This window comes from Orycteropus afer, unplaced genomic scaffold (genome assembly GCF_000298275.1).
Source record: "Orycteropus afer afer isolate SDZICR_OR568_19922 unplaced genomic scaffold, OryAfe1.0 scaffold00005, whole genome shotgun sequence".
Classification (NCBI taxonomy): Eukaryota; Metazoa; Chordata; class Mammalia; order Tubulidentata; family Orycteropodidae; genus Orycteropus; species Orycteropus afer.
In genome coordinates this window covers 28,275,810-28,300,437 of record NW_006921592.1, presented here as the reverse complement: position 1 = coordinate 28,300,437, position 24,628 = coordinate 28,275,810, and the positions used below count along the sequence as shown (strand labels likewise).

Below are 24,628 nucleotides of genomic sequence, written 5' to 3'. Positions count from 1 at the left end.
CAAACTCACTGCCATGGAGTTGGATCCCCTGTGCATATATAGCCCCTCTGTTCTCCCATGATTGTTCTCTCCAAGGAGTGTATCTACCTAACATAAATGTTCACCTCATATGCCTTTTGTTTGGCTGGAAGCCATGGGAGTGGGTTCGAGAAAGAGGTTTTTAAGCTTAAGCAGATGTATGGTAAAGCAGACATGAATACATTCTCTAGCTTCAAATTTGAAGTTGTTGAATAACTCCAGCCCTGAAGCAATACATAAAATTAATTTGGTAATTTCTCACAGAGCAGTTGTACAACTAAGTAGCAGTATCAGAATAAACATATAGTTTACAATTGTCAAACGTTCTTTTGTTAATTCTGATTTCAAATAAATTATTTGTTGTTAGGTACCATTGAGTTAGCTCTGACTCATAGCAACTCAACGTACAAGAGAGTATTTGCCCAGTCCTGCGCCATCCTAACAATCTTTGCTTTGCTTGAGCCCATCGCCACAACCACTGTGTAAATCCATCTCTACTGAGGGTCTTCTCCTTTTTTGCTGTCTACTTTACTAAGCATGATATCCTTCTCCCGAGACTAACCTCTTCTGACAACAAAGTATGTGAAATGAAGACTGACCATTCTGGCTTCTAAACAGCATTCTGACTGTACTTCTAAGGCAGATTTGTTTGTTCTTCTGGCAGCCTGTAGTATTTCAGTATTCTTCACCAACACCACAATTCAAATGCATCAATTCTTCTTTGGTCTTCCACTGTCTAGCTTTCATATGCATATGAGGTGATTGAAAAAACCATGGTTTGGGTCAGGCACCCTTTAGTGTTCAAAGTGACACTATTGGTCTTTAACAGTTTAAATAGGTGTTTTGCAGCACAGTTGTCCAGTGCAATACGACGTTTGATTTCTTGACTGCTGCTTTCATGGGTGCTGGTTGTAGATCCAAGTAAAATGAAATTTCTGACAACTTCGATCTTTTCTCCATTTACTGTAATGTTGTTTATTGGTCCAGTTGTGAGGATTTTGGCTTTCTTTGTGTTAAGGTGTAATCCATATTGAAGGTTGTAGTCTTTGATCTTCATTAGCAAGTGCTTCCAGTCTTCACTTTCAGCAAGCAAGGTTGTGTCATCTGCATATTGCAGGCTGTTAATGTGTCTTCCTCCAATGCTGATGTTGTATTGTTCTTCATGTAGTCCAGTTTCTTGGATTATCGCTCAGCATACAGATTGTTTAAGTGTGGTAACAGGATACAACCCTGATGCACACCCTTCTTGTTTTTAAACTATGCAGCATCCCCTGTTCAAACAACAGCCTCTCAGCCTATGTACAGGTTCCTTATGAGCACAATTAAGTGTTCTGGAATTCCCATTCTTTGCAATGTTATTCATAAATTTTTATGATCCACACAGTTGAATGAATGCTTTTGCATAGTCAATAAAACACAGGTAAACATCTTTCTGATATTCTTTGCTTTTAGCGAAGATCCATCTGACATAAGCAATTATCCCTTGTTCTCGCACTCTTCTGAATTCAGCATGAATTTCTGGCAGTTCTTTGTCAATGTACTGCTGCAACCATTTTTGAATTATCATCAGCAAAATGTGATATTAATGATATTGTTCGATAATTTACGCTTTCTGTTTGATCACCTTTCTTTAGAATGGGCACAGATATCTCTTCTGGTAGGTTGGCCAGGTAGCTGTCTTCCAAATTTCTTTTGGCATAAACGAATGAGTGCCTCCAGCACAGTATCCATTTATTGAAACATCTCAGTAGGTATTCTGTCAATTCCTTGACCATTGTTTTACACCAGCTCCCTCAGTGCATCTTGGACTTCTTCCTTCAACACCATCGGTTCTTGCTCATCTGCTACCTCCTGAAATGGTTGAATGTTGACCAATTCTTTTTAGTACAGTGACTGTGTACTCCTCCCATCCTCTTTTGATGCTTCCCGCATCATTCAATATTTTGCCCATAGAACCCTTCAATATTACAACTCCAAAACAAACAAACAAACAAACAAACTCACTGCCATCAACTCGATTCCAACTCATAGCAACCCCCACTGGGTTTCCGAAGTGGTAAATCTTTACAGAAGTAAATTGCCCAGTCTTCCTTCCACGGAGTGGCTGGTGGGTTTGAACTGCCAGTCTACTGGTTAGCAGTCAAATGTCTTAGGCACTAGGCCACCAGAGCTCTTTAATATTACAACTAGAAACTTGAATTTTGTCTTAGTTCTTTCAGCTTGAAAAATGCCAAGAGTATTCTTCCTTTCCGGTTTTCTAATTCCAGGTCTTTTCGTGTTTCATTATAATACTTTACTTTGTCTTCTTGAGCCTCCCTTTGAAATGTGTTCAGGCCTTATATTCATTATTTCTTCTATTCACTTTAGGTACTCTATGTTCCAGAGTAAGTTTCTGGGTTTCTTCTGACATCCATTTTGGTTTTTCCTTCCTTTCCTATCTTTTTAATGACCTTTTGTTTTCTTCACGTATGATGTTTTTAATGTCATCCCACAACTCCTATGTTTTTTGATCACTGGTGTTCAATGTGTCAAATCTATTCTTTGAATAGTTTCTAAATTCAGGTGAGATATAATCAAGGTCATATTTTGCTCTCGTGGACTTGTTTTAATTTTCTTTAGCTTCAACCTAAACTTATGTATGTGCAACTGATGGTCTGTTTCACAGTAAGCTCCTGGCCTTGTTCTGAGTGATGATACTGAGTTTCTTTATTGCCTCTTTTCACAAAAGTAGATGATTTTATTTCTGTGTATTCCATCTAGTAAGGTCCACATGTATAGTCACTGTTTATGTTGATGAGAAAAGGTATTTACAAGTTGTTGCTCTTGCAAAATTCTATCATGCAGTCTTTGGACATATTTTCCATGCACTGATATGTCTTTGTTTCAACTTTCATATTCCAATCACGAGTAATTATCAATACATCTTGGTTGTATGTTTGGTCAATTTTAGACTGCAGAAGTTGGTCAGATCTTCAATTTCTTCATCTTTGGCATCAGTGGTTGGTACATAATTTGAATAATGGCGGTATTAACTATTCTTCCTGTCACTGACAACATTGTACTTAAGGATATGTACTTCTTGAAATGTTCTCTTTGACTATGAATGCAATGCCATTCCTCTTCAATTTGTCATTCCCAGCATAGTAGTCCATATGATTGTCTGATTAAAAATGGCCACTACCAATCCATTTCGGCTCACTAATGCCTAGGATATTGATCTTTATGTGTTCCATTTCATTTCTGACAACTTCTAATTTTCCTGGATCCATACTTCATAACTTCATACCTTCCACATTCTAATTATTACCAAATATTTGCAGCTGTTTATTCCCGTTTTGAGTCATGCCCCATTAGCAAATGAAGATCCCAAAAGTTTCACTCCATCCATGTCATTAAGGTTGACTTTACTTTGAGGAAGCAGCTCTTCCCCAGTCGTATTTTGAGTGTCTTTTAACCTGAGGCTCTCATCTTCCAGCATCGATAATATCTCACACTTATTCATAAAGTTTTTCAATAATATATCACACAATGTTTCACTATTATTCATAAGGTTTTTAGTGGCCAATTTTTTTCAGAAGTTGACAGCCCCAGTCTATCTTAGTCTGGAACCTCTGCTGAAACCTGCCACAATGGGTGACCCTGCTGGTATCTGAAATCCTGGTGGCATAGCTTCCAACAACACAACTATATGCAAGTTACCACAGTACAACAAAGTAATAGATGAGTGGTGGATCAACTAATTTCTACTAGTTTTAGTAAAAGATTTCAATTTTTATCTATATGACCTATCTGCAATACACATATAGAAAAAGTTTCCATAACTGTTTTCTTTGTAGGGAAATAGAACCTAGGAAAGATAGGAATATTTTATAGAACCCTGCCCCCGTGTGAAAAAATGTCTTCCTTAATGTGGAGAATCACAACCAGATCAAACAGCTCCAGGAAGAGTCTTTGAGAGTGTACAAGTTCTCAAGCTTGGGATCCCTGGGTCATGCAAATGATTAATGTGTTCTGCTGCTAACCAAAGATCTACCCAGCGATGCCATGGAAGAAAGGCCTGGTGATCTACTTCTGAAAAATCAGCCACTGAAAACCCTTAGTTCTTCCTGGCCACACATGGAGTTGCCATGAGTCGGAGTGACTCAGTGGCAACTGGGTCTCACCCCAGACCTGACACTGCCACTTCTCTGGGTCTCCATGTCCTCACCGTGAAAGCACAGCCTTGGGTCAAATGCCATCTAAGAGGCTTCTCAAACTCGAAAATTCCAAGAACAATATTCAAACAATGAACAACAAATTAACCAAGTAAGCGAGCAAAAGAAACTATACTGCCTCTGGCCAAAGTTTCAGAGCCTAGAGGTCGGCTTATTGAAGAATCAAATTGTTCATCAAGAGAAATTTCATGCACAAAACAAGTATCAGCTAAATAATAGCACTTTTCAGCCACTATTTAAACATGACCTAAATCAGAATATAAATAGTGTTTAAAAGTTTATGTTTACCAAAATTTATATTTTCAGGCGAAACTACAGAATTCTCCCTGAATGAAAATACTATCAATCTTCTCTTACAGTGTTTCTGAATGGGAAGGAGTTCCTCGTTTTCTATAACTGAATATTAGATAACAATATTTTGCATTTTTGACAATGTGATATTACAAAGAAATTGTTTTTCTTCTGTTAATTCATCATCACCACATGTCCTTCTCAGTCTTTTGTATTATTTAATTTTTCTGTTCCTTCTCCTTCTTCTTTTTTTTAAATTATCTTGGAATATTAGTTTCTTTGTTATTGCTTTCTAAAGGATAATTTATGATTAAGTGTATTTATCTTTTTATTGTCACATATTACAAATGAAATAACATGTTTTTCCTTCATTTATTTCATTGTGGTTTATTTTATTTTTCGGTGGTAGAGATGTTATGTATGAAATAAAACCATGTTGTTTTAATTAAAAAAAAAAAATCTGTATGTGGACACTTATCCCATAGTGATATCTTCCTAAGAATGGAAGATAACCCCAACCAAAACCCACTACCATCCGGTTGATTCTGATTAATAGTGACCCCCATTAGGCTTCTGAGGTAGTAAATCTTTACAGAAGTAAGTTGCCTTGTCTTCCTTCTGTAGAACGGCTGGTGGGTTTGAACTGCCAACCTTCTGGTTAGTAGTCAAATACCTTAGGCACTGTGCCACCAGAGCTCCTCAAGAATGAAGATATTTCTGCATAATTCCAAAGTGTAATTATATATCTTCTCTCTTAATGATGTTATAATAACAAAGCTAGAAAAGTATATATTTGTAAAATGTGAAAAAGTTTAAACAGTATAATTATCTGTATTTTTGACACTCTCTTATTTAAATCATATGCATTTTGGTAGAATTTCTAGCCCCAACACGGTATGTGAAAGTGAGAGGAAATGAATTGGTATAAGTGAACTTCCTGGCACTTTAGTCTTAAGTTGACATTTAATAAGTCACACTCAAAAAATAGTATGTCATGGGATGCTTGTAATTCAGTAATTCTAGGTCACCAAGCTGACAACTCCCACTATCCAAGGATTTTCCATTTCTCAGGGGCAGTTGACTGTAATATCTATTCAAAATAAGACCTCTCTTGTAAAATCCCTAATAGTCTGGGAAATCAGGTAGGCCTTTCTACTGTGAGCCCCCAGGGCAATCTGAAAGGCTTCCTTCTCCTGCTCAAAACAGAGGTCCCATGACGTGGCCAGTAGCATAGTGCCTAAGGCATTTGACTGCTAACCAGAAGGCTGGCTGTTCAAACCCACCAGCCACTCCTTGGAAGGAAGGTTGGGCAATCTACTTCCGTAGTGATACTGCCTCGGCAACCCAAGGAGGGGTCCTATGAGTCGGGGCCGACTCAACAGCACATAACAACAACAACAAGACTGATTTGCAAAGCCTCCCAATCTCCTACTTCTTTGTGAACCCTTCAGATAAGCATGTAGATCATGTTTAAAATTTAAGAGCTTCACTGATGTCCTTAAAGGAAATAGGAGCAAAATGACCATGATTACAGGGTTTAATAAAAAGTTCATAACAGAGTTGCTGCTCTCCCCTTCCAGACATTTTGACAGATACTGTCACTCAGGACCTTCTTTCTCCAGCCTCCACTCCTCCTTATTCGGTGCCAGAGGTCAAGGCCCTGAACAATAGAAGTCAAACAGCATTGGCAGACACACTCTATTAAAATTTGCATTTCTGAGAGGATTTCTGGAGGACTGAGTCAAACGCACCCTTTTCTTTGAGTTCGGAACTACAGGATAAAAGGTTTATGAAAATTAGGAATAACTTGCAGAAGCTGTTGAATTTTAGACTATGAAATCTAAAAATTGTCCTCCAAATTTCTTTTCCCTTTTAGATGCTACCTTGGAAATTTGTTTAAATGCCCTCCAAAATGACAGTTTTGATTAAGTTCAAGAGAGATAAGGCATTATTTTAACCCGGTAGGAAAAGCAGGAGATATGACCTTATAGTTTGACAAGATAAAAGTTCAAGGACTAACTTTGCCACTTGCTTCAATACGTCATAATTGGCCTGTGTACACCTTAGCTAAGAACAGAGCAACTGGTGTATAACACCGAGTTAACGTGGATACTGGGTTCCGAGATGAGGAACTGTGAAGTGCAAACCATTGATGGAGACTGTTTTTGCGGTAGTTTTATGCACTGTTTAAGGAGCTCTGGTGGTGCAGTGCTTAAAGCATTCGGCTGCAAACCAAAGGGTTAGTGGTTCTAACCCACCAGCCGCTCCCTGGGAGAAAGATAAGGCAGTCTGCATCAGTCAAGATTTACAGCCTTGGACACTTCTGGGGCAGTTCTATTGTGTCCTATGTGGTCCCTATGAGTCGAAATCGACTCGATGGTGGCAGGTTTGGTTTGATTTGTTAAGAAGCCTTCGATCTTTTTGAACACTGGGCAAGGTCCACACACAGAAGGCAGCTAGCTGCTTTACGTAGTTCTTAATTTCTTAAATCAATTCTACCTTAAGTCTACAAAAACCCAAAACCCACTGCCGTAAAGTCAATTCGGACCTTTAGCGATGTTAAAAGACAAGAGTAGCACTGCCTCCATAGGTTTCTAAGGCTGTAAATCTTGACGGAAGCAGTCTACCTTATCTTTGTCCCAGGGAGCGGCTGGTGGGTTCGAACCACTGACCTTCTAGTTCGCAGCCGAATGTTTTAACCACTGCACCACCAGAGCTCCAAAACCTATGAGGCAGCGGACAATTTAATCAGTCAATAGCCATTCCAAGAATCCCTTTCATTTGGCGCGAATTACAAGGGAAACCAAGACATACTTAAAATATAAATGCCAAGGAACTGCAGTTAAGATAGGAGGGTAGGTAGGGCTGTGTAAAGGTTTGGTGAGTCAGTAAAGGAAGTTGGGTATGGAGTCTTGGCACTCCAGAGGTCACAGAGGAAACCGAAAAGTTGGGGGCACTCCTGAGGGTCTCGAGCACATTTTATCTGATTGGTAGAACCGCTCAGACTTTTCTTTATGGCGTCACTGGGTACCTGCCTGTAGAAAGGGCCCGTCTCCGTGACGTCAAGCATCACTGACCAATGAAAGGCCTCAGTTTCCAGGCCCCGAGGAGGGTTGTGGGCCCTTTTTTGTGAATGAAACTCCAAGGAACAACCCTCCTGGGGTCCCCCGGGGCCGTGGCCCACTGTGATCGGTCGCCTCGGCAGCAGCGTCCGCGGGCGCCGTGGGCGCGCACGGCTACCCCAGGCAGCCACAGCCGCCAGCGGCAGCACAGTCGCCTCCGCTGCGCCAGCGGGCTGCGGGGACCTGGGGCCAGGCTGGGGGGCGCCGGCAGCGGCAGGAGGCGCTGTAGCAAGGGCTGCAGCGCGGGTACCGCGGCAGCCGCAGGAGGGAGCGGGGCAGGCGCCGTGGGCTGGGCCCCTCCTCCGGCTCCTGCGCGGCCGCCTCCTGCCGGGCTTGGCCGGCGCACGTCGTCCCTGCAGCGCCACTCTGCGCCCGCCGCCCCGAGTGCCCGCGCGCGAGGCTGGCGGGGGCCTCGGCAGGCGTGCAGGGCCATGGTTGTGGCCCCCTGACGGGCCGCGACCGCCTCCATGAAGCGGAAGAGCGAGCGGCGGCCGAGCTGGGCCGCCGCGCCCCCCTGCTCGCGTCGCTGCTCGTCGGCCTCGGCGGGCGTGAAGAAGAGCCGCAGCTCCACGTCGCAGGAACTGCACCGCCTGGACCGCCAGGACGATCTGTACCTCGACATCTCTGGTGAGCCGCCGAGCGCGTGGTGGGGCACCCTGGACACACTGCACTGCGCGATGGGGTCCTAGCCCACCTACCCAGGCTGTAGAGGAGCCTCCCCAGGCGGCCACACCCCCTTCTGCATCCAGGCTTCCTGAGAGCGCCCTCCTATGCAGAGCTGGTATCTGCGTTTCTTGGGAGCTGTAACTTTACCCGTTTTGCACCTATCTCCCTCAGCGAGGTGGGCCGAGGGTCACCTTTCTAAATGGCTGGCGTCAGCTCTGCACCTCGAATGTGTTCCTCCCTCTCAGCAATTCTCTAAGTTCTTGTAGACACTGCCTGCTGGAGTTGGAGGCATGGTTATCTCTCAAGTGAGTTAAAACCTCTGAAATCGCTCTAGAGGATTCCCCGAGTGCGCTGAACACGCCTGGCGTGGTAGCTGCCCTGTTTATTTGGCGTTTGCCAAACCGCTCCGCTGCTCGATAGGAAATCGAGAGAGTCTCGCATCGTGTAGCATTTTCTGAGCCAAGAATGGAAGCCAAATCGCCTATTTCTCTCTGATCCTAGTTTCACTAATGCGCTCACACCGGCACACCCCAAATCTAGGGATAATCCCCCCACAGGACTTCAGGAGGAAATGTGTCACGTTGATGGCATTTGAACCAGTCAGCATGCCGAGTACCCAGTATCGTCACTTTTGAAAAATCTTAGCCAGCTAGCGTAGGTACAAAAGTAGCCCTTTGATGACCGTGTTATTAGTGCTGATTCTACAATTCATGAAGACTAATACATTCATTTTGGCAGCTGTTAGGTTTGTTAGAATTGACACTGAAGTGTGAAGGCATTAAATGTGATGATGTATGTGTAAACGCATTGTAAACAGTATAGCTGTCTATGGTTTTAAGGGAATTTGGAGTCTGTTTTTCGTGGCAGACTATGTTAAAGGTAGGCATGTGGAATTTTCATAAACTGCTTGCTGCCCTGGCTTTAGATAAATGAAATAAACTGGAGTGATCAGAACATTAGAAAGTGTTTAGACAAAGTAATTTAGTAGAAATTATATTCTGGGTTGATGGACAATCTGGAAACTAAGGTCCATGTTAAACAAAGCTGAGAGGAGAATGTAAAGTTTCATAGCATTTGGTGGATGGCCCTTGAGAGGAGGAGGAGGAAGAAAGAATCTACTCTAAGTACCTGTACTTTGCTGGTGCCTGCAAATGAAGGAGGGGCCCAGATCCAAGGAGGGGGTGAAGCCTGCTTGCTGAGGCTGAGGAACAAGGTTCCCACTGTGTACACTTCTGGCAGATGGGCAAGCCAAGGGTTGGGGTGGGGAGTCTATGCATTCTCTATGTCATTTGTTATCCATACCTCTTAAAAGAAGTTTAATAGAATTTTTTTTAAAAAACAGTTTAATAGCATATAATTACATTTAAGGACACATGATGCATGTATGAGGTACAGAACTCTAATTCTAAAGGTACACAGGAATATACAATGAAGCCACCAGGCACCCTTCCCCAGAGGCAGCTACTGTTCCCACTTTTGTGAATTCCAGAAATAGACTATGCATACCTAATATGTATGCATTCTCTACCATTTGTGAGTACATGGTGGCATGCAACATGTTTTGCACATTGTTTTATTTTCACACTATTTCTTAGCAGAACGATTGTTCTGGATGGGTATATAAAGCTGCCTTTAATCCCTCACAGACATCCCAACACTATGGGAGAGAGATCCAGTAGAGCTATTATATTACCTCAGGACCATAGTACTGGGGTACACCAGACTCAATTGGCACAACAAAATACATAAAAGCGTTGTTCCATGTCCTACATTGGTGAGTAGCAACTGGGGTCTTAAAAGCTTTCAAGTGGCCATCTAGGATGCAGCTAATGGTCTCCTAGCGTCGGAAGTGAAGAAGAACGCACACACACACAAAACGAGGGCATTTGGAAGCAAGTAACCCTAGGACATGATGGCCCTTGAGACCAGAAGAACCGGATGGTGCCCGGCTACCAATGCCAACCACTCAGGAAAGGATCAAATCTGGAGATCCTGGATAGAGTGGGAAGGAAAACCTGAACAAAATCCAAAAACTTAATAATGACCAGAATTACTGGTCAGATAAGTCTGGTGAGATTCTCAGTACTATGGCCCTGAAATACATTCGGCGCCTGGAATAAAATTCACCCCCAGGGGCGGGCTCTCACCCCAATGGTTAGCGAGATGTACAGCAGATCATTCAACCCAGGATGCTGCCCCCACACACTCAATGGTAATACATCCCCTAAAGCAATAAACCATGGGACACCAAAGGACCAACATTCAAACTGAGGAAATGCAGGACAAACAGGAGTGCGTAATTATGAGGGGCACAGGGGGAGTGTTGCAGGGTAAGGAGGGGAGGAGACTGGGTTAGGGTTGGGCATGGCGAATGCGGAATGAAACTAAATGTACGTGTGACTTTGAATGTAAAACAAGCTCTTAAATTAAAAAAAAAAAAGTAAAATAAAGCTGCCTTTCCCCCAGCTCCCTATTGATAACTTTTAAATTGCTTCCAATCAAAAAAGAAGGTTTTGATAGCAAAGTCATTAGGGTAAATCTTTCTCCTCCTCCATGGAGATAAAATGCAATGTGGCTAGCCTTCAGGAGGCCGTGACCAATGAAATGACTTCAAGCAGGATATTGAGGAAAGAATTGCATTATATAAAATCACGAAGTTGTTACTCAGATTACAAATCTAGATAATGAAAGAGTCTCACCTCACTGTAAAATAGCTCCAGGCGAGTTTTCTTAAAGTGTCCTTCACTGAAACTCTGGGCTACCTGGTAGAATGATAGTGAATGATTCTGTTTCAGTGTGATACTTAAACATATTAAAAATAAAATAATTCTGGATGCAGAGTTTGGATTATTGGGTTTGATTTTTATTGGGCTTCAGGGGAAGGTTTGAGGCCTAGTGCTCAGCAAATGGCAATGTAGACCCTTCCTTCCCAACTTGTTTTCTCTCAGTTACGGTTTTCTTAAATTTAAAAAGCAGTGCATGAACATGTTTGTTTGCTTACCAGTTTGTTTTTTTTAAAGTCAAACGTTACACGAGGAGATATATAGTTAGTCTCCCTCTCCCGCCAACAGACTTCTTTCCCCTCCCTTTCTTCAATTTTCTAGGTACCAGAAAGACTCTAGAAATTGTGCCATACTGGCAAGAACAGCTTTTTTAAATGGCTGCATGGTGTTCTATTGTAGGCTGAATTGTGATTTATTTCATGATAATGTGGGGGTTTTCCTAATCCTGTTACAAATGGCTGCAATAACATCAGTTATCTGTGTACATGTGACTGTATCTATAGGGTAAATTTCTAGAAATGAAAATGTTAGGCCAAAGAGTATAAATTTAAAATATCATGCTTTCCCCATTTGAAAATAATGTTCGGGAAAAAGTTTGTATACTGAAATCTTATATAACATCTCTTTGAAGGTGGGAGGAGGGAAGATGCAGGCAGAATTTTGAAATTGTGTGGAATTTGCTTGCCATAATCTAAAATGTTCCATTTTATGAGAGTTTGTGTTAAACATCTCTCTTTACTTTGCTGCCACCTGCTTTTTTCACTTTAAAAAAATTTTTTTTGCCTTTCACTTTTAAAATAACTTAAGGCATTGACAGCTTCTGAAAATTAAACAAACAAACAAAAAACCTTAAGACAAATGTTCCTTTCTCAGTCAAGGACATACTTTGCAGATACTTTTTGCCTATTCATATGCCACACTTTTCATCAATTTATGGACATTTGGGTTGTTTCCACTTTTTTGGCTATTATGAATAATGCTACTATAAACATTCATGTACATGTTTTTATGTAGGAATGGAATTGCTAGATTACATGGTAACTCCATGGTTAACTTTTTGAGGAACTGGCAGGCTCTATTCCAGAGTGGTTGTACCATCAACAATATATGAAGGTTCAGATTTTCCACATTGTTGCAAAAACTTGTCAGTGCATTATGGAGGTTCTTAGACATGGGACTGGTTTGTAAAAATGTGTGCATGCTGTCACTTCTGCCCACCCTGCCCTTAAATACCTTGACTTTTTTTTTTTTTTTTACTTTTGTCCTTTGTCATTTTTATTGCAACCTATTTTATCTGTAAATTGTATTCCCACAGATTACAGGATATCCCAGGATATTTCATGTGTGTGTGGATTTAATATAGTATGCTTGGTTTCTATTTCTGTTCATGTAGTCTTCTGTTACGTGGTCACTGTTGTTTAGTGTCTAGCTAACCACACTTCTACACTTGGTGTTTACTCTAATGTGTTCTTTTATTATGCCCTGGATGGCACAAATGGTTAAGTGTTTGATTAATAACCAAAAAGTTGGCTGTTTGAAGCCCCCCAAGATGTAACTTAGAAGGCAAGACTGAGAAAGGAGCAGACTGATGGGTTTTATTCCTACCTTGAGCCCCTCAACCTCTCATCTAGCCATTCATCCAGCTCCTGCCATGTGCAAAGATGATTTTTTTTACTTGTGTTATATTCCTGGTGCAGTTCCAGTGTAGCATGTGAAGGACATAAATACAGTATAAACTATATACATTAATGCTAATAATAACTAAGACAAGACAAGATCTGAATGAGTTGGTAAGAGTCAAGGAAGTTGTGGGGTGGGCTTTAAATTGTATTTGGAACTAGGTAACTCTCAAGATGGGAGAAATACCAAAGGAAAAAAGTTGGAGAGAGTCAGATATTTAATTTTCCCATAAACTTCCTTGAGACCAGAGGTCTAAATCTTATTATTATTTCTATATTCCCAGTCCTTAAATAGGCTCCTCCATAAATATTTTCTGAATGAATGAAAAACAAAAAGCAAAAATCCGCAAAACCCTTGGGAAAGAGATGAGCAAATGCCATAGTGCACATTTTCATCCCTTTTTATTACTGACACCACGAAAAAAATGTCAAGAGACTCTAACACTGCCACATGATCTCTGTGTTTGATAATGTATATGATTTTAGTAGCTGACAAAGAGCTTCGGTTTAGTTTACTTTAAGTTTCTGACTAGTAATATGTATAAAAAACCCAAACTCATTGCCATCAAGTACGATCCTACTCACAGTGACCCTAGAGAACTGCCTGATAGGGTTTGTTGTTGTTGTTGTTATTTGCTGCCTCCTGGTTAGCAGTCAAGTGCCTTAGGCACTATGCTACCAGAAGGCTGTAATCTTTACAGAAGCAGACTGCCTTATCTTGCAAACTGCCGCATCTTTCTCCAGTGGAGTGGCTGGTGGGTTTGAACTGCAGACCTTTTGGTTAGCAGCCAAGAGATTTAACCACTGCACCACCAGGCCTCCTTAAATTAGTAATGGCAACTAGCTAAAATATTTTTGGTGGTCTTAAAATTATTTGCCTTTAAAAAAAATTTTTTTTAAGGTTTTCCAGTGTTTGCCATGATATTCTTTAAAGAATATCTATATTATGACAGTAAATAATTTAATTGGAGATTTCACCTCCAGGTGAAGTCAGGATTGTCATTTTAAAGCACTGATTAATGGTGCTGTATTGGATATTCATCAAACAAAATTAAACTGATACAGTGCTTCACTACTCTCCCCCTCTTTTTTTAGGATATTTAAAATTCATACCAGACATCATCAGGACCAGAAACTGTATTCATTAATTCAAGAAGTATTTATTGAATGCTTATCATGTATAAAAGTCATGCATATTCATTGTTTGCAGTGATACAAGCATATTTTTCTTGATGGGAAAGGACTGCTGTTATGTAGGGTACTTACTACATCAAGGAGGATACAATTTCATTTTTCTTGAAGTGTTCTATGTTACATGTAGATTTCTGAGTTTCAGTAATTAAAGATTATCAAAGCATGCCATGCTTATTTTTCTTTTTGATATGAAAACTAAACCAAACTCACCGGTCGTTGAGTCAGATGCGACTCAGAGCGACCCCTCCTTGGGTTTCCAAGGCCCTATCACTATGTAAGTAGATTGCCCAACCTCTTAAATTTGTTCATAAGGTGAATTTATTTTCTTGATTGACATACGTGTTTAGTTCTTCAACTTCTTTATGTCTGATGGTGTCCGTGTTAGTTATCTGCCTTAACTCTAATTCCTTAGGCATTCCAGCACCACACACAGACAAAAAGTTAATACTGTTTTAATGTTACTACTTAAATGGACAGAAAAACTGGCTTGGCAGTGAGATGCTGGGAATGTGGAATAATTGTGTTGTCAAAATGGTATTAATGCCAGGGAACTGCCAGTCAGTGTGAGTTGTTAACTGTTGTTCTTTGCCTTTGACTGGGAATGAGTTTTCCCCAGTTTCCTGCTGCGGTTAGGGAGAATACATGAGTGAAACTCCATTGTGGATATTTAGGACCGAAGGAGGGCATGGGCACATACGTATCACATTTATTGGAAATCTCTGAGATTGTTTTTGGGCATCTCTGGATTGATGGTACAGGAGTTTTGTTTTTTGAAAGAATTTCAGGATGTCATCTAGAGATAACACAACTCTTCACTCTCCCCCCTAAAGAAGCCATGGGCCAGAGATAAGTGATTTGGCCGAATTGATGCAGATTGTTTTTGGCAAAGCCATGACTAAATTCCATTCTCCTAACTTGGTACTCTTTCTGGCAGATAAAGCTGCTTTACAGAGTTGCACATAAATTATTTATCAAACTATTTAATCCCATGTTGCCTAGGCTAGCAGACAATCATGTAGGTGCTCAGTAAGTTTATCTGTGAAATTGGATTATAGAGATGAATAATTAGTTAGTGATTTTGGAAAAATGAACCAACAAAATACATAATTCATGTCCTTTGGAGCTCATGCTGTTTTGGAAATTGGTCACCAGCAATGCCCAAACTGTCCAGGTATTCTATTCACTAAACAAATGAGTAATGAATACCTATTCTGCTAGGCTTTTTTTTTTTTTTTTTTTTTAAGTGCTTAAAAGTAGCACTGTTGGAGACAAACATGGAGTTTATTTTTCTGTGTCAATTGAGAAAATGAAATTTAAGAGGGTCTGAGGGAGACCTGGCATATAGAAGAACTATATTCTAGTTGAAATCTTTGAAAAGCTTTGATCTTAAGAGTTTTTGAAGAGACATCATTCTGTGAGGTTGACTGCTCTAGCGGTTAGGCATGAGGACACCAGGGAAAGCTAGCCCCTGCCTGCATACTGGGATTGAGCACAGGCATATTATTATTAACATTTGGTGCCTGCAGTGCAGTGAATTACTTAATATAGCCCTTCTACTTTAGTCTGTAACATCCACCAAATGACTGGGTTGAGCTATGCAAATGTGAGGTCACTGTGGCCCACTAAGGGGACTGCATAAGCTTGCTAATAATGTAAATAAGGTGCATGGATCCCTGGCACGGGGGATTGGTCAGTTTTGCCACCTATTAGGCTTAGAATGAGTCATCTCAGAGGCAGGAAGGGGGAGCTCACACTACCATCAACAAAGAAAAGCCAGAAGTAGAGTGCTTCCTTTGGACCCAAAATCCCTACACTGAACCTCCTCGACCCCCAAGACAGAGACAGAGCTGTAGCACTTTACTTTGAGACTGTGAGAGACAGTGAAGAGCAACGGTGGAGAAACATGGCAGCAGAACCAGGAGACCTGGCAGGAGAGAGTGCAGTGAGCTTCTAGACCCATGGAGCAAAAAAACCGAGTGCCTTCAGGCTGGAGGCTTGTTGGAGGAGTGGGGTGCCTCCGGGCATATATCAGCGAATCTGAAAGAGCTTTGTATCACTTGTCAAAGCAGGGCAGAGGCCATGGGGCCAAGAGGCTTAGGACCAGAGAGGCCTGCCTGTGGCATGGCTGAGAAGAGGCTGTCCTGATTGTAGAATTGTATCCTGAGTTGTTTCCAATCCTGAATTGTAACCTGTTACTTCCCTAATAAGCCTCATGACTGTGAGTATGGTCTGTGAGTTCTGTTTGGCCATTACAATGGATTATTGAACTCAACAGAAAAAGTAGAGTGCTATGGGAGAGGGCCGTTGGTGTCAGAATTGGTGTGAAAAAAAAAAAAAAAAGGTTGGAGGGTAGAGGTATGTCTGACCTATGCCTCATACTGATCGTCCTCCCAACTTGTGAAGTTGGAGCAGATGCAGCCACACCATTTGTATACCTCAAATCTCTCATCTATTTAAAAATTAAAAATCCACAGAGTTGGGAGGGTGATATAAAGGGGATGCATGTGAGGTGAGGTGCTTGAGTTGGTGCTTGGTTGACAATCAGGGACCCCTAAATGTTCTCTAGTATTATGTATTTGATAGCAGTGGGGTGACTTGGGAATGCAAAGGGCACACTGAGACACAGTCATCATAGTTGGAAGAATTTCAAGTGAAGAAGCAAAATTTCCCCCATACGGGTACTTGCACGAAAGGTTGAATGAATCAGCACAGTGAAAATGCAGTGTGTTCCTTACTCTGCTTCTAAGAATGATCTTCAGGGCAGAAATGCTGTAGATGATGTTGGCTCAGTATTTGTGAGCAGTGGAGGAGGTTTGGCACTGTGCTGATAATCTTTTCGGCCTTGGAAAAATGTTATAGTTTCTCTTTAAAGACTCCTTCCAAGAGGAAGAATCAGTCGAATCTTGTTTCTTCTATTTTGAGGCTACTGTTAGGAATTTTAATTATACTGAAGAGTTTGTATGTTGCTTAATATTAATGTTAATATTAAATTGCAGTTAACCTTATGGCAAAGAGCTCATGACAGCACCTCAGGTAGAAGATTATGGGAAATAAAACATTAAATTCTTTACTGATATGTATAATTTTCTACAGTTGTTAGTTTAAAACATGATTGTGCTGTAGTACATTTGTTTTTAAATATCATTTTACAAATGATTATTTTTTAAAAAATTGATACTAGTGGAGCATATTATTGGGAGATGGGCAATTTTTTTTTGTAAGCAAATCACCCTTCAAAGGGCTTTTCCATGCTTAGAGTGTAGAACAGAGACAAAAGTTATTTGGAAGGGGTGGGAATCAGGCAGAAATAAGAAATTATATTTTTTAAATCATTCTTTTTATTATACTGGGAAAAAAATTCAGTAGCCAGTAGTGTTTTCCTTCCTGTTCTAGCCACAGAATATTTAAGCAGTCCTTCAAGGTCCTTCACATTAATTCACATTCAGTGAAATGAAAAACATGGATATAGACTGGTTTTTCTGAACATTTCAAAGTTGTTCCCCACTTAGGAGGGGCACCTTTATGAGGTAAGTAGGTGCAAGGGTTGTTGTGGACAGAAAGTGAACAGATTTAGAGAGAGAGAAACTAGCTCAGGGAAGGATACTCAAACAATACTCATATTGTTTCTTTCCATTATTCTTTGGTTTTTAGTTTAGAGGTTAATCATTTAATTTCTTAGTTTTAAAAGAAGCACTGCCTATTATATTAGGCAGGGATTACTTTAAGAAACATTTTCCAAAGTAAAACCGATTTTAACCTTCCTAAATTTGAGGATATTTAACGATACGCGTTTCATCTGGATTCTTTAGTTTATATGAAAGTTTTACGCCCTTCTCTCTCTTTTTTTTTTCTATAGCTTTTCATGGATACTGCTCCAACAAAGGTATTCAGATCATTGACTCTACTTGCAGTTCTTTCTGATGATTTTAAACTATAGAATTTAATTTGTTAGTTGTGATTCTTGGTTCCATCCTTTCCTGTTTGCTTGTCTTAAACTTGGTCTTAGATAGTAGATTCATTTTGCTGTAACTGTAGAGTATCTTTGGTATATTTGCAATTTAGTTGAAATTTGTCTTTATGTGAAAAGTTTTTTCAGTTTCTGTGTATAGCTAATACTCAAAGTAGTTCCTCTGATATTTTATTGGATTAATTATGAATACCAAGTTTTGGGTGGTGGATATGTTTGATAATACTAAAATTTTTCTTTTTTAATTAAATCTCACTTTTGTAGGTTCTTGGTGAAAGGATACTTACAGTGAGTTATAACGATAGTGGCTATTCTTGTTTTTTTTTCCCCCCTTTAGGTTACTTAATTCTTTCTAGTCTTTGATTAATGGACAGGCTTATACTTACATCTTATTTACTGCATTGGCAAGAGGGAAATCTTATGAAATGCAAGCTTGAACTTGAGGAACAGGGAAACTTTTTTTTTTTTTTAATTACAAAGTATTCTAATTCACTTTGATTTTCAAGTTCTTCAAATAAGGGCATTTTAAAAAGAATAAACCTGAATGGACCTGTATGTATATGTATATGTGTGTGTGTGTGTATACATATATATAAAATTTCCAAATGGTTTTAAAAATTTTTCTAATTTTACTTTCTTAGTCTTTTATATAGTTTCTTTAATTCCTAGTATCATTTATATTCTACAAGAGAAATTCTCTTAGAATGCTTCATTCACCACTCAATTCAAAGGTTTTGTCTCATTGTCTTTGAGTCTGAAAAGTTGAGGAAGCTAGGCTCAGTAAATTTATTCTAATGGCATAACGTCACATATTGACTTCACTTCTCAGGTAGTTCACTTTTAAACCATTAGGATTTGGTTGGCAGTGTACTTTTCACAAAAGAAAATCATCTTGTTCATGATGTCAATGATATTTGTTGTTCCTGCAAGTTTCAATTTGAAAGTAAATTACTTTCTTGGCATTGTTATGCAGTTCATGACATTGATCTTTTTGGACCTCATCTATAATGCTATGATATTACTACAAATTCTGAATTCTGCAAAGTTCTTTATTATAGTACCATCTCAACTGAATAATTTTTTACTTTTTGCTCATTTATATGAATTGCTCTATGGAATTAATGTACTTATTCAACAAATATTCATTGAATAATAATTTAAGCAAGGGACTGGGAGAAGTGTTATGAAGATTTATAACATGATGTCCCTTATCCCCAAGAGATTGAGAAGGAACAGATCCTTAAGTCATCATTTCTAATGAAGAAAGCAATCATTTTGTAGTTTCACTCTCTTCTTCATTTACACGGTGTCAGTTTAAGAGAATTTTGTGATGGAAATGTCACTTGATAATTGCTGCATGAAGTGAATTATTTTTTCCAGTATCTGGTGATGTTAGGGTGTTTTAACCTCGAAAAGCTTAATTTGAGTATATGAGTAACATACATCTCTCTCTCTCACACACATACACACACACACATAGTTAATAATATACTGAAAGCCCTATCTCTTCTAAAACAGAGCCTAAAGTGAAAGGTCTCCATTTCAATTAATTACATATCTCTAATTTGAATCTCAAAGTATCCCGGTGTATACAATTTAAAACGAGAAACCTTGTTTATTCTTGGCAAGAAGTAATTACAGAGCATCTTTTAAGCTGAGTATTCCTTCTTAAATTGAAGGCACCACAGATAAAGACTGCTAAATATTTCAGGGCCTAGATTTGGTATGTGTGACTTGAACTGAAAAGCATTCTGATTTTCACATTCTTTTATGGATGTTGAGGAAGAATTGCTTTGACATGAATACATAACAAAATTCAAATATGGTTTTAAATGTTTGGGAGCTGTTCTCAATTTGCTCTTGTAATTTTTTACTTTAATGCTGTTATTAGATAGCTTGTTAGAAGTGCCTAATACATGAATATGCATTTCTTTCCTTTATGACAATAGGCTGTCAAAAAAGTGTTGAATTTAGCTAGCAAACACAACCAAGGCTGGGATTTTAACTCTACTATTAATATATTCCAATTTTAAACTATTGTGACTGAAAGAGCTTAAAGCACAAAATCAATCAGGGTATGTTTCAGTGTTTTTTAAAGTCTCATCCTTGCAATAGCTGCTGCAAGAGGTATCAGACATGGCCTGTGTTTGAGTGCCTGTTTTTGCTTTATCTCTGTAATAGCTGCTGCAAGGGTTGCAACTGAGATTTCAGACGTGACCCCTGATCTCTGGGAAGTGGCCCTTGCCATGGAGCTGGGTAAGACAAGGTATAACTTGGTGCCTATTAACTATATTGCATGGAGGAGCTTATCTATGAATGTCATGAACACTCAAAAATGGATGCCTCTGAATCTCTGAATGGATGGGATTCTTGGAAAGGAGGCATGAGCTTGGTTTTAAATATTATTATTTTCCCCTCCAAAACCAGAATGAACTGCTCTTGATCACAGAAATAGCCATGAGTATTTGCTTTCTCCTTCATCCTGACATTACAATTGCCCCCTCTGTGGTGCTGTTGGGGGGGCAGTGATTGTTGGGATAGGGCATGAGGGAAATACCCTTTACGTACTTTCCCTCCTGTTCCACATTGCTTTTATGTTATACCAGTAACAAGTGGTGAGACTTGACATTTAACATGAATTAAATAACAGCTATGCTCCAAAATGAAAAATAAATATATTTAATGGAATCTCTCCTACTTGGAAGGGCAGGAAAAGAAGATATACCTCAAAGCATCCTGTATCTACTCAGACCTATTCAGATTATTTTGATCAAATACATTTTTGGAGATTAAATCTATAGATTCAGAAGACCATTTCTAGGCACAGTGCTAAAGAAATTTTTTTTCTTAATGTGACAGTTTTAGGAACTTCTAAAATAAAGAAGTGGGATATTCTGAATCCTAATCATAAAAGATAGACTTTAAAAAAAAAATCAAAGATTTGGATTAAATATTTTTAAATGATTTCAGAGAATAAATATTTTTCTAACATAGGGATTTAAAAATAGGGATATTAAGTTTTGTTTTATGCTATAAAAGCAGTTTTTTAATACTGCAAATGTTTTTTAGACCCATTACACACTCCATTTACCATAAGCCTATGCATGCAGGCTGCTTTCCTATAATTATATTGTCTTTGAAATATTTTAGTGAAAATAAATAGGCACATATAAACTGTCACTGTCTTATTCTGTGTGGGTTCTCCTAGAACAGACTGAGTCAATGATTTCGGTACAAGTACTTCCTTTGGGAGGTGATCCTTGGAAACACTAAAAACAGGAGTAGGGAAGAGAGATGGGTAAAGGATGGCAGCCTTAATGTGTTACTTGTCTAGTGAGTGGAGTTTGATCTCAAGGGGAAGTCTGGGAGCAAGTGCAGAACTAGTGCTTCAAAGTTACCCTGAGGTTGGGGAGAACTGAGATAACTTATATACCAGTAACTCAGTTATTGGTTGAAGGCTGCTGGGATGGGCAAGTGAAAATTTTCAAGTGCTGTGATGGGAGGCAAAATGGGCTCTACAGGCAAGAAGAGCCCTGAAAGAAATATTGAAGAGCTGAAGAGGTAAGGGGGTATAAGTGGGACACGTAACACACCTGCTTGAAGCCAAATACAAGTGTTGTTTTTTTTTCTCTTACTCTTATTGCCATTAAATTCTTAATTAGTGAGCACATGACAGATACTATTGCCACTATGTTGTGTCCTGGTAGAATACTGACTGGTATTGTTGAAAAAGAGGGCAGTCATGAGTCAGTGGTACAATTCTTACCTTCATGCTGTAGATCCCAGATTCTGTTTTCCGGCTAGTGCATCTCAAGCATAACCACTATCAGTCTGTCAGTGAAGGCTTACTTGTGACTATGATGCTGAACAGGTTTCAGTATAGCTTCCAGACTGAGATGAATTAAGAAGAAAGGACTGGTGATCTATTTCTGAAAACCCTATGGATCATAGTGGGCCGTCTTTAATAGCCACTGACAACAACAATGTTGAGGGAAGGTACGCTCATGATAGTGTGGATTTGTTGGAAAGAACCAATGGAAGAGTACAGGCAGTCCTAGGTTACAAACTACAACCTTCTGTTATGAACCAACCTCTGTAAAGTGTCCAACAACAATTCCTGGATCATTTAAATGAACTACTATCAGAGTTCTATTAAGAACAAGGTAAATATCTAAATCTGTCAGTTTCTACCTCTGAGTTCTGAGTCATTCCCCTCAGGCTGCCATCCTTTTTGAAACATAAAGCAGGAGAAAGGAAAGAAGAAAAGTAACATTCACCAGGCCTAGCAGATGTAGGTAGGAACAAAGACAAAAACTCAGGGGAGGCTGCTAGTCAGTCCATGGCAGAAGGGAATTTGAACCCAGCCGTTGTTCTATCTCCACTGCTGGTTACCTCGATCAGCAATGTCTGAGCTCTGGGCCGTGGCCCTCACCTGTAGAAGGTATGCATGTACCACACTGTGGTGGCACGGCCACGCAGCACAGGTCTGCCTCCTTGTGCAACATCTGGAAGTTGTAACACAGCAGCAGGTCTACCAGTTCTACCAGCATCAGCATTTCATAGATCTTGTGCAGCTTACCATGAGAGCAACAGCCATAGCCACCAGCATCCTACCAACTGAGGTACATAAAAAGGTTCATAATAAAAAAGGGGCACTGCTTTGCAATGCACATTGTTGTAATAACAGACATTATTATTATTATTGTATTATGTTGAAGATGTTTTAGTGTATCTAGAAGTACCTTTTATTTTTTTATTTTTTAATGCACAGAAAGATATACTAGGTGCTCTGGTAGTATAGTGCCTAAGGCGTTTGACTGCAAACCAGAAGGCTGGCGGTTCAAATCCACCAGCCACTCCTCAGAAGGAAGATTGGGCAATCTACTTCTGTAGTGATACTGCCTTGGAAACCCAAGAAGGGTTTGCTACGAGTTGGCTCTGACTCGATGGCAGTGAGTTTGGTTTGGTTTTTGGTGTTTACTAAGACAGACAATTGATGTTAGATACGAACTGTACCTAACTGTTGACTTACAAAATCAATTTAAATACAGAGACAAAACTGATTCCTAATCTAGAGATTGCCAGTACTAAGCTGGATATTTAAAATGCAAGCTTAATGAGGCCTCTTCAAGGAAATGTTAAGTCAAGTAAAGATAGTATGCACTGAAGAACTGTTTGAAGTTCTTTGATTTTTATGAAGGGCTTTATAACATCACTGTAGCCTAGAGGTTTGATTAACAATTGTGTGATTAGCAACTAGAAGAATTATGGCCAGAGAAAAGTCTTGACTTCAGTGAATGTGAAGTGACTGGAATAGCCGAGCCATTGCCACTGTATAATGACAGGATGGCTGTCTTTGCATTTTCAGTTCCAGTTCCATTTCCAGGAACCTGTCATTCATCCCCTGCTAAAGAAAGTATATGTGTGTGGTCTCTTATTTCTAACAAGGCCAGATAACAAGTGTTGGGTACTCTTGAGACTATTTAATGATATATAAACCTACTGTTTTAAATGTTTAAGAATTAATAATCTGTGTATAATAGGCTTGTACAAAATGTTTCACAGATAGAGACTAGGGAAATTACAGGTTACCATATGTAGTGTGACTAAGTGCTGTTTTTCCATACATACCTTTTGGGATGTTTTTCTACATTATTAAAGCCTTGAACTGTACCTCTTCATTTTTAATTTGGAAACAATAATACACAGTGTACTGCTCCTAGCAGAGGACAAAATATTGCTAATCTTATAAGAGGTGGAATTTAACAATACTGAAGCTCCCACATGGGATCAAGATTGAACTATAAAAACCTTGACTTTGGAACTATTAGAAGTAAATTTTCCACAGTTTGTTTAAGATCAGTGGGCAGCTTTTAGAACTTATTTGAGTAAGTGTTGTTATGTGCCATTGAGTTGATTCTGACTCATGGAGCCCCTATATACAATAGAACAAAACACTGCCTGGTCCTGTACCACCTTCACAATTATTGCTGTTTTAGAGCCCACTGATACAGCCACTGTGACAATCCATCTTGTTGAGGGTCTTTTTCTATGTGTATAGTTGCCTTTTATGTTATTGAAAACAGATCTTCCTAATGAATAGGTCTTTTTTTTAATGCATTTTATTGAAATATAATTTATGTAGAGTGAAATACACAAAACTAAAGTGACATGGGTCAATGCATTTTTTTTTGCAGTGTTCCCTCCTCTTCCCTCCCACCCCTTGTAACCAACAAAGAAATTTTCCCTCCATATTTAAACCTTTCCTTGACCCTTCACAACAATGAACTAATGCTATGTTTGTCCTGTGATTGACTTATTTCAATCAGCATAATGTCTTCCAAGTTCATCCATATTATGCGGTGTTTTGCAGACTCTACATTATTCTTTAGTGCTGCATAGCATTCCATCATGTGTATGTACCATAGTTTGGTCATCCACTCTTGCACTGATGGGCATATAGGTTGTCTCCATCTTTTTGCTATTGTAAATGGTGTTGTGATGAACACGAGTGTGCATATATGTTCCTGTCCTGGCTCTCACCTCTCTAGGATATATACCTAGTAATGGGATTGCTGGGTCAAATGGTGTCTCCAATTCCAGCTTTCTAAGGAATCACCATATTGCTTTCCACAGTGGTAGTAGCACTTCACTGTGCTACCGGCAGTGTATGACAGTCCCAAACTCTCCACAT

At 39.5% G+C, this 24,628-nt stretch overlaps 1 protein-coding gene and 1 pseudogene across 1 annotated transcript in view; one reads left to right on the top strand and one right to left on the bottom strand.

The window, feature by feature from the left end:
* The window catches only part of LOC103196204, a 14,055-nt pseudogene extending 5,941 nt beyond the window's left edge, over nucleotides 1-8,114 (bottom strand).
* CDC14B (cell division cycle 14B) overlaps nucleotides 8,113-24,628 on the top strand; it is a 118,224-nt gene continuing 101,708 nt past the window's right edge. The window contains exon 1 of the mRNA XM_007939232.1: nucleotides 8,113-8,272. Within this exon, the coding sequence (XP_007937423.1) occupies nucleotides 8,113-8,272 (160 nt within the window). The remainder of the gene's footprint in view (nucleotides 8,273-24,628) is intronic.